This window comes from Ruditapes philippinarum, unplaced genomic scaffold, assembly GCF_026571515.1.
Source record: "Ruditapes philippinarum isolate M1 unplaced genomic scaffold, ASM2657151v2 ctg2941_1_1_1_1, whole genome shotgun sequence".
In the NCBI taxonomy this organism is placed as follows: Eukaryota; Metazoa; Mollusca; class Bivalvia; order Venerida; family Veneridae; genus Ruditapes; species Ruditapes philippinarum.
The window spans coordinates 65,520-83,062 of record NW_026866010.1 but is presented as its reverse complement, the minus strand read 5'-3'; the positions used below and the strand labels follow the sequence as shown (position 1 = coordinate 83,062).

Sequence of the window (17,543 nt, the reverse complement as noted above, 5' to 3'; positions counted from 1 at the left end):
ATAATTATATAATATATATTTGTTACATTTGAGCCATGTCACTGCTAATTATGAAAACTTACCTAACTTTGATAATGCTAAAGGCATCGTTAAGCAAAAACCATGTGGCTTTTCTTCTTCACAAATTAAGCAGGGTAACAGTTAATTGGCAGAAAATATTTAAGAAAGTATTAATTAAAGGAGGGAAATAATTTCATTAATTCCGAATGTTACTTTTTTGAACAACCGTGATTTGACCAAGGTCATCAAGTTTAATTGAATGCACGTGTTGAAACATTAGATAGTCACAGTGAGGGCACTGTGATAATGAGTTAGGAACACTGATCATGAGTCGTTATAATAATAATAAATGTATAAAAATATAAAACCAGAATCAAATAGAATTATATTTGAATGACTCTGCTGAAATTCAAGATTGTAGATATCTATCATTTTCAAATATTTATTTATTTATTATTTATTTATTTATTTATTTATTTATTTATTTATTTATTTATTTATTTATTTATTTATTTATTTATTTATTTATTACAAAGTAGTAAAAAGGGAACGGGTCGTTCTGAAGTGCAAAGAAGATTGACTAAGTTTATAAAATGTACACCTTTTCGCAGGTCACGAAAAACAGATATGGAAAAAAGATCTAAAACTTCATAATACCAATGGCTACGATACAGTTAATGAATCTTTTATTTAATGAATTTTAGTGTGTCTTAAACAAGAAATAATGAGATAGATCTAGCACTAGGCTACTCGATCCTGGATCAAGATGGCAATACAATTTATAAATCTGTCATTACATGGGCGTTCGTTTACACCGTGAAAGAGGGTGCGGTTACAAAATCTATTATCATTATTTTACATTTTAAGTGCAACACTCTATTATAATTGTATGTCTAATTACTAAGGAAGATGTTTCCACATGCAAGATTAAAATACACGTGCGCACGCACAATATTTAATTGAATTTAGCTGTACGTGTTATTTAGATTATCGGCTTTTGAAAACGCACGTCCAGAGGCAATACTGTTATGACTGTAGCCATTATATATGATGGATTCTGGCACATAAAACGTGACACACGCCACATGTAGTATTCTCAACATGTTTTATGAATTTAAACAATGGTTAATAGATACTGTACAGGCGGTGTATTTTTATATAGATCTTTGGATAGGCATGTGGACATTCGTGAACATAAAGGCATGTGGACATTCGTGAACATAACAAAATACATTACATGCGATTAGCTTAAGGTCTTTATTATAACATATATATATGTCTGGGAGTAGTCTACTGTTTACATTTATATAATTTCCCCTTCCTAATGCCTGGACAATCCTGTATCTTTGTCATAATTTATGCTCATATTTCTTCTTATTTTTGAATATATATACTGTTTATATAAAAACACACGTAAGATTTTTCCTGAAGTACATTGTATACTAGTTCCAATATAACGAATCCAGCTGTAACACAGTAGGGCGAACTAGCTATTTATCGAACTTCAATCTAAGTCCATCGACCGTTTTCTCTAGCTAATGAATATTCAATTATCCGCTATGATGTCACGATTCAAGATGGCGGCCTACTGTGTCAACAATCACGGACTTACAAATTAAATCTTGAAATATTTCCAAAATGATGGATTATGGATAAATACTTTATTTTGGAAGTTAAGAAGGCATTATTAGATTTGCGGAATCATGTCTCTTTTATGTATTTGCGGTAAGTAGCTTACTGAGACGAGATAAATCTAAATTTAGGTCAAAATAATCAATTTTCCCACCAACTGTCAAAATTTATTGCCTATTTTAGGCATCATCAGATTTCACTATGCTACAGGTGAAAATCAGTTTATTTAAAATATTTTCAGCTGGTTTCTTTGCTGAATGATATCGTTAATTTCTTTGATACGGAATGAGTTTACACATTAATCATTATCATAACTTATAAACTCTAAAGCAGTGAATTGAGTGACCAAGCTATTATAAAATCAAAGCATCCATCAGATTGTCTGATCCTGTAGAGACTGTATTTACAGTTAATAGATAACATGTGATAGTCTAACCTTGTGATGATCTGTAGTGATTAAAAATACATGTTTGAGTACTCATGAGTCAAGATGTTACCAGGGTGACCGTTGAAATGACCGACCCTTCAAATTTTCAAAAGGCCTGATTTGAGATTAGGATTTTAACTGGAGGGTCAAATTTTGTTAAAGTCATGGGGATTTGGCCTTGTAGCCGGTCAAACTTAGTCAAAATGACCCTGGTTACTGTTATTTTGAGGTATACTAAGCCCGACTGACTGTGATATAATATATCAACAGGTGGCCATATGATTCATTACCCTTTAGAAGCATTTTGCAGTTCTTAATTATTTGATACACTATACTGGCATGCGAGCAGTTCCCGTACAAAAATCGTAGTTACTTAAACATTATTTTTTATTACGCTCACTCACCAAAATTTGAATTTTACACATCAATATTCGGCTCGTCACACAAATCATGGAAATTCCATCATGTTCTAAACATAGAATAACCCTTACTTATGAGGCCTCATATGGGTACCGAAATTATTGATTATTTTGTATGAAGAGGAGTAGTTCCCGTACATAAAATCTCACCCATTGTAATTATACAATTTTATTATATCGGACCTATTTTTCATTAACAATTGTTGAACAGACCCTTCTCTAAGAAATAAATAGATGTAATTCAGGAAATAGACCGTAGACTAAACGCGGGTATCTATTACCCGTACCGTTACCCCAACGCATTCACATGCAATAGCATGCTTGTTTACATGATATTTTACGCATCAAAGCCATAAAATTATTTTAAATAGTAAATTGGTCAAAATTCTGATAATTAAACAAAGTTTTAATCACATTGCCTACTTATCTGTAAACAGTTGGTATTAGTGGAAAACCCTTTAACAAGCCTCACGTGTAAATATTTTTGCGCATGCGCGCAAAAGGACGGAATCCCCCAGAGAAACAAGGTCACGTTTTTTGACGACGCACAGGTGAAAGTGATTTTAAATGAGACTTTTAATGCGTATTGCCGAAAAACTGACACTTAGATTTTGTCTCGTTTATGTATCTGCTTGATTTGAAATGAATTTTTAAAGAATGCAAGTAAAAATCAAGCGTTTAAATGAAAAATACGGGTACTGCTTCTGTACGGGAACTGCTCGCATGCCAGTATAATGTATATTTTTCAATGATCAGAGGGTTCAGTGGAAGAAAATTGGCACATGGATTAAATTTGCTTTTATGTTAAAAAAGCATCCAGCTGTTTTATTTCTTAAAAAAACATTTGTTGAGACTTTCTTTATCATTATTTAATTATTTATCATTTTAGTGATTGTTCTGTCCGTGCTCTGTCTTGTGCCCTGCCCTGTTTTTGTTTGGTGTATGCATGGGATCCTTGCCACTGGTTCTTGTTGCTGGGTCGTATGGGGGTTGCGTTCATTGAATGCCGCCTTTCCTTTTTGATCTTGTTTATCATATTTTCTAACATACACAGGGTGTTGACTCTAGGACAGGGACAAATTAGGGAACATGACAATAAAAGGCTAGCAACTACCATAGATCTAGATAATTAAGTCAAGTAATGTCCGCAAAATATCAGTGTAATACAGCCAGACTGGCATTTATTTGCAGATGATTGTTCATTTTGAGGTTAACAAATAACATAATTGTTATCTTCTGTGCTTGATTGACAACTTCCTGCTGCAGAAGCTGATGTTGTTTTCAGTGCCAGCTACTGTGGACTGTTACTGTAACTGATGATGTTTACTATAAAAATATATTTTAGGTTGCTCTATTTGGTTTTTCTGTGCTATATTAAGACAGCCTATTTACATGTACATCATTAACAGGAAAATCATACTATTGGTTAGCGCATCCAAGTGGTTTTATCAAGGTCAAATGTACATTAGGTGACCATGCACTTGTCTGTAAAGATAAAAGTGATTCTTTTAGCAAAAATAAAAAACCTAAACTATCATCTAATTAGTCTGAGCGCTATACTTATTACTATGTATCTACAGTTCATACATGTACATTTGTACATTGCACCAACTCCTTGTATGGCAGTTCAACTGTTGGTTTGTCAAATGGATCGGAATAAAGGTGATTACAAGTCATTCACTTGTCAAATGTTTTACCTCTAGTGACAGTCAATGCATCATGTGAAAGGGCCTTTTCCACTATGAAAGGATTAAGTTAGATTGGAGGTGCAGGTTTGGGGCGGAAATTATTGACATGCTGATCAATGTGAATTTAGGTTGCAGACATTTCTCTGAAGGCATATGACCTTAAACATGCAGCGAGGTGGTTGTCTGGAGAGAGGCATAAAAGACCCTTATGGTCCCAGAAACTGAGCCTTTTGCAGTCATGGAGGTTTAGGCCCTTTTTATCTCTCACAGAAACCCAGTGTCTTTTCATGACAGATGAATACCTGTCTGAACTGTTAAGAGATTGTTTTTATATGTTTCATTAAGAAAGAGAACTGTGTTTGCTAGTATGATGTTTCTGACATTCATTAGACATGCAGTTTAATACCAGTTGTCATACTATGATATATGTATGTTCAAAATTTGATTTAATACATCGGCAATCATAGTCATTGTGTATTATAATAATAAAAGATTTGCGATTTGACTACTTCATATTGCCAGTTAAACATTTTGCTACTTGCAAAAAAATTTGCAAGACCGTTAAAAATATTGCTAGTCGCAGCCATCCTTGTTGGAATGAATTAGAAATGAGCCAAGTTTTGATCTTTCATCTGTTAATGCACTGCAAGGTCAGTGTGATTGATTTAATGTTTTTGTGATTGTGTACATAGCATCGTATGTTTATGGTGAGGCCTGCCTGGAAGATTCAGTAAACGAAATGTGTAGCCTTAGTCTTTAAATAAAGTAATTACTTGTTTGCTTTAGTTACCATACTTTAGTTACTTCTTTTTACTTTTCTTTACTTTTACTTTACTACTCTTTACATTACTTTATTATTCTTTATTTAAATTACTCTTTATCTAAATTCACTACTCATACTTCTTGAATTTACTTCACATTTATTGACTTTACTATTTACTTTACTTTATACATTTCTTTACTTTACTACTTAACTTAAAACTAAAAAATTATAGAGAATCTTTTAAAACATGCAATTTTAATGAGACAATTTTGTACAAAAATCATAAATTCTGATGGTAAACTTTATGTACTGTAATTACTAAGATACAGCATATTTACAATAACAACTGACATTTTATTGTTATTTAATAAATGCATGTTGCATTAAAACAAATCAAACAATTCTCTGTTTTAGTTTGAACAATATTGAAATGGTTTTCAATAATGTTGGTTTGAAGCAGAACACTGCAAAATAAATAAAATATGGCTATGCTTTGTCAAATAGACAATCAATAGGTGCCATAAAAGCACAATTGTGCACTTCCTGGAATTATTGAAATTGCCTCATACATTTTTGTATTTACATGTATTTTGTCATCTAGAGATAAATGTGGTATATGATTTCAAAATAGGATTATCTAAAATTGTACATTTGTAAGTTTTCAGTTAGGAAATGAAAGAAGATTAAATGATTCTTACCAAGAAAGAACATGATTGTCTTACATGTTCTCTTTGGTCATACACCGCTTACAATGTATCATGGAATAACATGAAATTGTTGTATTGAAGTTTCCATCGTATACCACCCCTGACTGCCACTAGATTCAAACAAATATTTACAATGTATAGTTGTATTTCACTGAAAGACATAATGAACCAGATAATTAATCTTTGTTTTTTCTTTCTTTTATTTCAGTAAAAAAAGCGAAACTTGATGGCAACGCAGGTAAGCTCAATCTTTCAGTTATTTAAGTGTTTCAACATGTCAACTTTGTTATAAGAATTGTTACTCTTATTAATACATAAAGAGAGCAACATGTTTTGATATACCTTTTTATTAAGTGATAACAGTACTACAGTAATCTACATGTTGTTTGGTATCCTACTGTAAGTGGCTACCGTCTCCATGACTGAGTAGTCAAGGCTGCTGACTTCAAACCATTTGTCAATTGATCATCATAGCTTTAGGCTCAAATTATTATTTTTTTCTGGCAGGGACTTTAGATTCTTTCTTTTTCATATGTTATTTGTCTATTAAAATTCTCAACTTTGATGGTTCTACTCAGGTGCCAGCTTCATGGTCAGTTCTTAAGCATCAAAATCTGTGTTAAGTTATAGTCGATAAACACTGCTTGGACAGATATTATTTCTTTAATCTAAATCTATTAGTTTTATTTGCTGGAAGGTAACTATTGTCCTTAACATGGAGATGTCTTCCGGCTAGCCTTAAAGTACTCTCTTATTTCAGAAATAAGGTCTGCTTTCATTAAGAAGCTAGGAAGATGCCTTTTTACCTAGTTTATAGATCTATGTGATTTTAAATAAAGAAAAAAACAAAACAAAAACATGTAATAGTTAACTTGATTATTTAGATATTGCAAAAATTATGATTTAAATAATTATAGTAATTTTTGTAGATACAAAACAGCATTTCTTCAAGCTCATGATTTAACCTTTTGCTTGTTCTTACATTCCCCCCTGTGAAAAGATAAATCAATTGATAGTTTGCAACTTTCAAGGGAGATAATGAGATATTTTCAGCCAAATTGATACTGGCAATATATTGATTTATAAAAGGCATGAAAGTGCAAGAATTTTTTATTAATGCAGTCAAATTCCATTTGAAATAGCACTTGAGTTGAACTGTATTAAAAATGTATAATGGCTTCTAAATGTTAAATGATCAGTATTTTCCAAAAGTACACATTGTACCAGTCAAGTAAAGTGACATCAAGGGATGAAAAAAAATCTTATTAGATAAAATGCCTCTATATGAGATCCAATCTTTTGATTTTTAGCACCTGACTGACAAATGTCTGTTGTTTTATATATATTCTTGGTTGTAACCTGATTTATTCCTTTAATTGACCTTTCCAGTGTCCATTAAGCAATTCCTGTTATGGGGATATCAAGATGAAGATTTAAATTTAGTCCACTAATTGTGTAGACGGCCTGGTCAAACTGCATCAATGTGCAGGCTGGCCTGGGTCTATACCGATGGGCGTGGTAGAAAAGGCTTAAAGCTTTTGGTTTCAGCAGGGTTAAGGTTAAATGTAGCATCATTCACTTTGAAAAATTTATCTCCAGGTGGCATTCAAATTTTCAGATTTTAAAAACGCTTGTATAATTCTGTGTTCTATTCAAAATGACAAGCTTTGAAATCGAGGAGAGAACAATGAATAACTGATTAAAGGTTAAATTTCTACTTCCTTAACATGAGAAAATTCACTATTGGAAATGCTAAGTGCAGAAAAACAATTATTGTTGGTAAATCAAACTAGGTGGCAGCACTTTTGTAATGAAAGACGCTTTTTAACAAGAACTGTCATTGTTTTTTGTCAATTTACCAAATGAATAAACTGAATTTAGCAGACATTGTTCTTTTCTTGTTGAGAGACAACATATTGTGTGTTGGAGGTCACATGAAATTTGATTAGAAAAAATTCGAAAGTTGGAAATTTATCGACAAAGCTCCTTTTAATTGCTTGTTTTTCAATAAAGGCAAATTAGGACTGAAGTTCTCTCATTGTTGTTTATATAATGCACAGTGTTCAGTGTTGCTGGATCAGAAAGGGATTTGACCCTCAGGCCAGCATGTACATCTGGGCAGTCTTTACTAGGCTCTATACTGTAGCTCTATATTTTTGTAATTTGATATTGAAATCCCTTAATTTTTGAATAGATTCTTCCAAAATTGAATGCTGGACAAATCCATTACATAAATTTAGCAATGACATATTTAACTGTTTAATACTCATGCAAGACAGTGAGCTTTAATATAAGATATGCAAGTTTTTGTTTTTTGTTTTACCAACTGATTTGCTTGAAACCTTATGTTATAGTAGAAATGATTGAAATGAATTAAAATGTATCTTATTCTTAAGTGTGGAGTTAATTTATTAACAACATTAAGGTAATTGTAGGAACAATAGTTATGATATAATTATGTACTAGAAATGCCATTCAAAGTGTATTGAGCAATTGACACTTTTATTAACTAATAGATACAACTTATATAAAACTACCATACAAAATGTTTTATGAAGATTGTTTAATACATGTAGTTCATTAAGTGAAACACTGTTCATTATTGGAGATTTTCAACAATTTTTATTATTTTTCAATTTTTGAGATACTTTAACTTAAATTTTGTATAAATATAACTTTAAATTTATGTGATTATAGATATCATGGTGTTATATCATGACATTGAAAATGGTTTGACTACTTTACATAATAAATTGTAAATTAATCAGATTGGCCACACTTTGAGGCTTATTATGAAACTACATTGCGCAATGTATTACACTCTTCGTGTATTTTTAAAATATGTTTAATACAATTCATGTATTTTAGCTATCTGTAAAATTTTTTTATTATGTATATTGTATGTCTTTTTGCGTCCAGGTTATGGCGGAGAACCTGGGTCTATGCATACCTCTAACTCTGTTGGGAACTCCCTATCTTCAATCACAGGTAACGTTGGCACAGTGCACTTGACTGTTGTATCAATGTCTTTATTTTTGTCTTCAGTGTTTTCAGTTGAAGAGTGTTGAACTGAGTTGGTGATTTGCTGGAGAGGTGATCATTTTGCCAGTTTTTATATAATTTTTGGGAAGTTTGCTTGTCAATTTCAGTTATTTACCAGTCTCACACATTAGATTATGTCATTATGTATTTGCACATTTGTTATAATAACTGCTATATTTCACTCAGACTTTGTTATATTATTATAAACTTTGACTTTCTAGTGATTTTCCGCTATGCCAATCAATTGTTTTGTAGCTCTGGTGATTTGTTTAGTAGATATGAACTGTAGAACTACTGTAAATTTTATTTTGAGTTTGTTTGCTTATATAAACAACTTCCTGTACATTCAAGATGAAACTTTTTTTGAGCTGCAGGATCAATAGCCAAGTTTATTGCAGACGTTAAAAAAATAGGCATGAGATATTTGTGTCTCCTGCAAGTAAAAGTTCAGGAAATATGGAGATTTATAACCATTACGTTTTCATTCTATTCCTCACATCCTTAAGTATTATAATTTTAGTACGGAAACAGTTCGTTTATATTCTATGTCATTCTTTGTTGAACCTCTAAGTATTATGAAGCATAATTAGACTTAGTCACAAAACAGTTGTAAGAGTTACTAAAGGATATATCTGGGTCTATGGCCGAGTGGTTAAAGTTGATGCCTTGAAACCACCGCTGTGGGTTCAAATCCTGACAGGGACTTTGGTTTTTTTCATGTAAGGAAGCTGAAATAATACATGGGAGGGCACCTGAGGCATTTCCCCACAAATAAGGCTGGAAAATCACCGTAATTATGACCTATACTGTGTTGGTGCAAAGTAACACCCATTTTTCAAAAACAAATCAGGTATCATTTGTGTTGATCCATTATGTCATAAGGTTATAGTGACACTTAGTTGCTGCATGTGTTCTAGCAATTGGTCTGTAAATGTTCTAATATTCTAATGCTTTCTCGAAGGAAACACTTTTTTTATTGGAACATAATCCGAGAACGCATATCAAGTAACTGCCTGCTTGTATAGGACTTAAATGTCATAGAACAAATTAATACTAAACCCTCAAGACAAGGCAGTTATTATCTAAATAAGTTAAAATTACTTTTTGTTGTACAGAACAAAGCGGTGAAAATAGAAAAATCAAGGAATGGTTTTTGTCACAAATAGAATACTCAGAACTATTATAATTATGTCTATTTTATACTTTCATTATGATGCATATACATTAGCCGTAACATGGTAAAGAAATGGTCAATGAGTTAAATATCACCATAAATACCAAAATATTACTGTAAATGTTATGGTCATAGGGGAAAGGTCATGGTCACTGTCACTTTTCTAAGATAAGAATATTCAAATCAGGTTAATAGTTTATAAAGTTCTCTCTACAGCAGAGGTCATGTAAAACAGTTCTGTGTAAATATATTTAGTCATATAGTATTATTGTAAAACAATAAATATTAGAATTTAATTCAGTCACTTATACACTTTTATTTGTTGAAATATTTTGTGTTCTTAGCATTTTTTGCTGTGTTTTACTTTGGTTTTGTTTCTCTAGACTGTATTTTGCACTGGTACATGTATAAGTTTTTAAGATAAAAGAATGATATCTGACAAAAATGTATTGGATCTGCCAAAGTGCAGACAATGCACTAGAGTAATGGTGAGAGAGATTTTCAGGCAAATTACTTTCCAATATGTAAAACTTATATGAATTTCTTGGAGATTGCATGATGGCACTTAAAGAACCAGGAAAAAATGAACATGATGCGCTCATATTAATGTTTAAAATCAGTCTTCAAACCTCTAGTGCCTTTATTTAATTCTGTTTTATGAAACCAATTTTGAAAATGAATAACTGATTTCAAAGATATCTTTAGTATTTAATATATACATTTATTTATGATAGTATCATAATTCAAACTGTAAATGAAACATTATAAACCTGATATAGCTAAGTGTAAAACAGGATAATATTATGATTTTTTAAAATTAATTTTCTGTACTGATTTACTGTAGTACATCTACTGTATCTTATATCATCATGATAACATCTTTTGTATTCTTGTCACTTTTGAACAGTTATAAATAGTATGTGAACTACTTTCTATTTAATAAATACACTTCCTAACAATGAACATGTGTAAAAAATTAAGTTAATGTTTTCATAGATTCATAAAAGTAGCTTGATTTAGCTGTCATAGAGTGTTTTAGTTTACACAATATGCATTGTCAGAATTTGGACTTAAATAATGTACAAAATACTCAAATTTGGCCAAATCTGAATGAAACATCTTTATGGTGTAGGTATATTTGTTGTGCAAATTAATAATGCAGTATTTTGATTAAACAATTTTAGGGTATGTCTCTAATTTCCACTGTCTTATGAGTAAGTAGAAATGCCTATTTTTCAAAAACTTACACAAATACTCATTTTAAACTTGCTGTGAGTCAATCTGTATGCTTAAGGTTTTTCAAATTTTTAAGAATAATTAAAATTATTAATAACCACATTTACATTTATAAAAAAGACATCTGTTTTTACAAGATTTCTGTTATTATGTTAGATTTATTGACTATATTTAGTATTTGTTTAACAAATTGGTCTTCTATAATAGTGTCACTAATTCCATAATATATTTGATTGTATACATTTTCATATTTTTTCGGAAGAACACACCAAAGAAACCCCTACCACTTGATATAAAAATGTCATGAGTCAGGTAAGGTTGCCTCTATTTCAGTGTATTGAGTCAGGTCAGGTTGGCCTTGCGCCTCTATTCTGGTGTATTGAGTCAGTTCAGGTTGGCCTGGTGCCTCTATTCTGATGTATTGAGTTTTGGAAGGTTGGCCTGGAGCCTCTACTCTGGTGTATTGAGTCAGGTCAGGTTGGCCTCATGCCTCTACTCTGGTGTATTGAAACAGTTCAGGTTGGCCTGGAGCCTCTATTCTGGTGTATTAAGTCAGGTCAGGTTGACATTGTGCCTCTATTCTGGTGTATTGAGTCAGTTCAGGTTAGCCTACTGCCTCTCCTCTGGTATATTGAGTCAGGTCATGTTGACCTGGTGCCTCTATTCTGGTGTATTGAGTCAGGTCATGTTGACCTGGTGCCTCTATTCTGGTGTATTGAGTCAGGTCATGTTGGCCTGGTGCCTCTATTCTGGTGTATTGAGTCAGTTCAGGTTGGCCTTTGCCTCTACTCTGATGTATTGAGTCAGTTCAGGTTGGCCTTTGCCTCTACTCTGGTGTATTGAGTCAGGTCAGGTTAGCCTTTTGCCTCTAATTCTGGTGTATTGAGTCAGGTCATGTTGGCCTGGTGCCTCTATTCTGGTATGTTTAGTCAGGTCAGGTTAGCCTACTGCCTCTATTCTGGTGTATTGAGTCAGGTCAGGTTGGCCTGGTGCCTAGAATCTGGTGTATTAAGTTAGGTCAGGTTGGCCTCATGCCTCTATTCTGGTGTATTGAGTCAGGTCAGGTTGGCCTTTTGCCTCTATTCTGGTGTATTGAGTCAGGTCAGGTTGGCCTGGAGCCTCTACTCTGGTGTTTTGAGTCAGGTCAGGTTGGCCTGGAGCCCCTATTCTTGTGTATAGAGTCAGGTCAGGTTGGCCTGGTGCCTCTATTCTGGTGTATTAAGTTAGGTCAGGTTGGTCTCATGCCTCTATTCTGGTGTATTGAGTCAGGTCAGGTTGGCCTGGTGCCTCTTCTCTGGTGATTTGAGTCAGGTCAGGTTGGCCTGGGGCCCCTATTCTGGTGTATTGAGTCAGGTCAGGTTGGCCTGGTGCCTCTATTCTGTTGTATTGAGTTTTGGAATGTTGGACTGGAGCCTCTTCTCTGGTGTTTTGAGTCAGGTCAGGTTAGCCTGGAGCCTCTTCTCTGGTGTTTTGAGTCAGGTCATTTTAGTTGGCCTAGTGCCTCTATGCTGGTGTAATATACTGTCAATTATTATCACAGCAGATCTGATTCAGGGAGAAATACAATCTTTCACATTTGTTTGTTTTAGGTATGTCTTGGAATATGTTCTTTCTATAGGAAATTGTTTCCAGAAGAGTTGTTGTTATTGATTGATTTTGCCACAATTGGTATGACAGTGGTGTTTATGACTAGGTTTTATAGATATTAAACTATTCCCCAGACACTTTTGATAGTTTGCTTTCATTGATTAGCACTTTCTGACCATTGCCAGTGTTTTAATATCACGTCTTCGCCAGTGTTTTAATATCAGTCTTCACAGTTTATATGTAACTATATATTATCTTTCTGCATAAGTTTCAGAGCTATTTGACAAAAGTTTAGAAAAGTTATGAGCAATTGAATATAAGTTAGAGTAAAACTTAGTTAGTGTATCAGTGTTGATTATACTGTGCTGAGGTCATATTGGAAACCTTTGAAATGTTTTTAACTCGCATGAGCAAATCATGCTCTCATGATGAACTTTAAAGGGACTCCACTGATGTCATAAAATGCCTAAAAACATAGAATTTGAAGTTCTTTTATAGATCAAAAGAGTAAAAAGCATCGAAACACTTTATTGTTGAGTCATTTTGCGCATTAGAAATACTGATTGTTGAAAAACAATGTAGGGAAATGGTCTGTAAATTTGCACACAAGCCACTAGTCTACTGTAAATATACATTATAAACAAAAGGTATACAAATCTCAAAAAAAAAAGCATTTCTAGCCCTGTCATGTCAAAAAACCTCAGTGGAGTCCCTTTAAGGTTCACTTGATTTAGTTGTCTGTCTGTTTCAAAGTTGTAACATCATCTCTGTAACTATTTGGCCAAATTTCCTTAAAACTAAAACTTAAAAAACTTAAAACTATTCTGAAAATAGAAATGTTCAATGAACAAAAATAACATGGCATTGACCCATGATCTGCGTAAGCATGTGACAAATGGCGGCATGGCAGAATGGTTAACAAGTCGGACTAAGTAATCTAATGATCACTAGCCGGATGGGTTCAAAGCCCGTCAGGGGCAAGTCATTGTTTCCTTGAGCAAGAACCTTTAAACTCATTGCTCAGTACTGGTTGGTTCCAGGAACAGATTGGAAAGTGTGTCTATAAGCTTACTACTTCCTACACAATCAAACTTAAATAAATTCTGTATATATAAATATGTGCCAGAAGTTCATGATGGATTTAGAAGTGCAATCTTTGGAAGTTTTCTTGTCTCAAACCACAAGCCCTAGAGCAATTAACATAGTATAGAAGACTTGGGGATTTTTTTTTTTCAATAGACTCATGAAGGTTAAGCCTTTAATTTTTTTCTTCTCTATATGAAAGCAAGGCCAAGAGCATAGGTATTTTGTAGCATTGTAAAGTTTTCCACTGCAAAGTTTATTTAAATATTTATCCTTGGAACTAAATTGGTATTGTCCTGGGGATCAACTGAAATTTCACAAAGTAAAACCTTTAAAGATCTTATTCTCCCATACTTGAATACCCTAAAAGTGTTATAAATCATGCCCTACAGGTACAAAAAAATTCCCCCACTTGGTGTCATATTTTTAGTGGCATATATTGTCTAATGTATTACATAAGATTAGCACATAAGCACATTTGGGTCCTTTAAAAAAACTATAGAAATCCTGCCCTTAGGTCATGAAGACTTGTAGAGGTAAAAACATTTAATTCTTCTAGTATGAAATCTTAATGGTCTACAGCTGACTTAAGATATTTGACAATTGTAACATTGCCTTGTGGATCATTACAAAAGTTATATAAGTCATTGCCTTGGGTCAAAAGTGGATTTATGTAGGAAACTTATTTGAATTTTTTTCTTCTTCAAAAACTTAAATGCCCAGAGCTTACATGTTTGGCATGTTTATCTGGTTATGTAAGTTGGAGGTCATCATGTTGATCCCCTTCTGAGTCAATAAAGTTGTACTAATAAGTTACTATTTTAGTGCCCAACATTAATTGGTTGGTCAGCCTGCATGAGTCAGTATGATGTGTCAGGTCAATATGTAACAGACTGATATATAAACCATCCTGGTGGCTTACAGAATAATCAATAAGTTAACCAAGATGTTTGTATGTACCTAATGAAGTAAAGCACATAGATGCACCAATAAGTCCTAATAATATAAAAAGAAAGTAAAGTGAACATTATTTATCATTATCTTAAAAATAATGCAACAATTGTACTTATACTGATAAAAAGTCTCAATGGGCAATCATTTAATTTATTTGTTGCTTAACAGACCATTGCCATAATATATTACAGTGAACTTAAGTTGACCTTTAACCTTCCAATAATGCTGGTATCTTTGAAAAGTCATAGCAACCTCCATTAAAATTCACTGGAATATAACCAGACTCTTACAAAAATGTAGACTGCTTAATTGTTTAATTTTCACATTAAGATAATTAAATTCCAAGTATTGTAAGTTCATATCTTCTCAAATTTAGCAGTAGAATAAGTGTTATTCAATCTATCAGTCCTATAATGCTTACAGTGATCTATAAAATAATGTTACTGGCTTATCTTATAGCCTATATTTAATATTTCAGAATGACATTTTCAACAGTTTGACCTAATGCAGCAATACCTTATTGACCTGTTTGGTCCTTAATAATGTTAGTAAAATTCTGGTTACATGATTACTAACTAACCAATGTTATATAAATAACACATAGGTTTGTGATTAACAGTAAAAGCCCATGGGTAACAGTTAATAATTACAAGGGATGATATTTTTTGCTGTATTCACAAACAAACCTATGTGTTATTTATTTTATTAACTTGAACAAAAACTTCATCTATAGATTTTTAATGTTCAGATTTTTTACTGTGAAAAAGTACATGTTCTGTTGTTAACCAATATGTAACAGTATAAATTTTTTAGTTACATGGTACAAGTTAGTTAACAATAACTCCCATTTCCTGGTCCATGGGAAATTATCATAACTGAAATTGTGAGGGGTAATACACATGTAATACTATGGAATGATTTTTGTCTAGTACAAGCAGAGCTGCATGCTTAAAGAAGAGTAATGGTTACTCAGTCATCTAGTATATATTAATTGTAAAGTATACAGTGAATCATGGTATATATCTATACAGAGACATCTATAAAGCATTAGTGTGGCAGCAAGGCTATATATAGTCTATTGATCTCTGCCTCTACAAATCTACATAGCTGATTGTTAATTCCTCACATCAATGAAACATTTTACACAATAACAGTGTGGCCATTATCCTCCTCCTATCAATTGCTTTGTCCTTTTATGTCAGTTCATATCAAAGTCTCATTTACTAGCACTCTTGCTGTAAAGTACAGTAAGTTGAGTAGCTGCTTTAATTTCTTCATTGTTAAAGAAGTAAAACAAAGATGGGTGTATAATGTTTGCAGTATATCTCTGTGGTGTTGTAGCTAGGCAACATATAAGTATGCCAGTTGATATTATTTATCATGATAGCATAAACACTGCTTTTTTATATCTGGGTAATGAGAGAAAAGATTTTAAGCTGTAGAAGGATTTATAGTATTGTGTAATAAAATTGCTTTGCAAGCGTCAGGCCGCTCTGTTAATGATGATTTATTTTTATGAAGAATGGATCTGGATAATCAGAAGTTCAAACAAGCTCAGAAATTGCTATAGATTTTCAGAAGTTCCTTTGTTTACTCAGCTTTATATACATGATATCAAGAAATAAAAAATGGCCATTAGTTTTACCCATATATTGATAAATATACAAGAAATAAGCCTATCAGAGCCTTCATATACAAGAGAAATAAAATGAAAGTACAAGATTTTTGGTTTTTAGAGTTCGGAAGAAAAACTGAAGTTGCTTCAACTTAATTTTTAATGAATTACTGAAAAAGATTGGCATACAAAAAACACCTAGCCCCTGGATGTCCAGTTTCTTTTTATAATGTATAAGCAAAATTATGGTTGACTGTAAACGGGCAAAATTAAATTATTTTGCAAAAAAAACAACAACATGTCAATTATATACATAAAAAATATTTTCATATATCTGGGTGAAAATCTGTATATAAGATAACAATGCTGTATAACCTGTGAATGGAAAAAAAAAACATATGACCATAAGAAAACCATAAAGAAACATATTTCATAAACAAGTTTAACCTAGCCTTATACATGTATTAATTAGCACTTTGATCATGAAAATCTTAAAATGAACAATAAGAAGTAAATGTTCCACATAGCAAGAAAAGTCCATCATGGGTATACCGTATTTCTCCGACTATAAGACGGGGTTTTTTTCTTCAATTTTAAAGACAAAAGTTGCTTTCCGTCTTATAAGAGGATCAACGACGTTTACCAAAATTTTTCTGACTTATGATTTTCAAAAATGACTATGGGGCCTTCTTTAATATCGAGGAAAAAATGTCCCTACCTGACCCTACGAATGTAGCCTCAAGCCATGTCCACTTATTCCGTTTTGAAAGACAATTATTGTCTTGGTAAAAGAGAACTAACATAAACAGTAATCATTTGTTAGGTCATTACATGTGTTGAGTAACAAAGATGCTATTTACAGATTTTTGGGAAATCAACCTCAAAACACCTGCACAAGGTCACGTAGACCAAAGCTGATATTGATTTTTTTAGAAGTGTAATTACAGATATGCCATATTAACTTGACACTTTAGTTTCAAAAAAATATTAAATGGATGATGATTAAGTATGAAAGATTAATAAATATAATTAAAAAATCTAATTAATAAAAAATGCCATTATTAACTAAATATCAGAGAAAGTATGCAAGGGTCACAGACTCCGTTATAAAAAAAAAATGCAACTTAAAATTTTGTGCCATTTTATCGTATTCAACCTGTAGATTCATGGAGAAAAATTAGGTCACATCGGGGAGATTTGTTTTTTCGCAAATTTT

At 32.4% G+C, this 17,543-nt stretch overlaps 1 protein-coding gene across 3 annotated transcripts in view; it reads left to right on the top strand.

Moving 5' to 3' along the window:
• Positions 1–1,543: 1,543 nt before the first annotated feature.
• Positions 1,544–17,543, top strand: part of LOC132730986 (phorbol ester/diacylglycerol-binding protein unc-13-like) — a 73,069-nt gene continuing 57,069 nt past the window's right edge. The window contains exons 1-3 of one of the 3 annotated variants that reach the window (XM_060717080.1): positions 1,544–1,725; positions 5,845–5,874; positions 8,556–8,624. In XM_060717080.1, the coding sequence (XP_060573063.1) occupies positions 1,704–1,725; positions 5,845–5,874; positions 8,556–8,624 (121 nt within the window). In that variant the 5' untranslated portion in view covers positions 1,544–1,703. The remainder of the gene's footprint in view (positions 1,726–5,844; positions 5,875–8,555; positions 8,625–17,543) is intronic. The other 2 variants (XM_060717081.1, XM_060717082.1) reach the window with 2 other exon arrangements.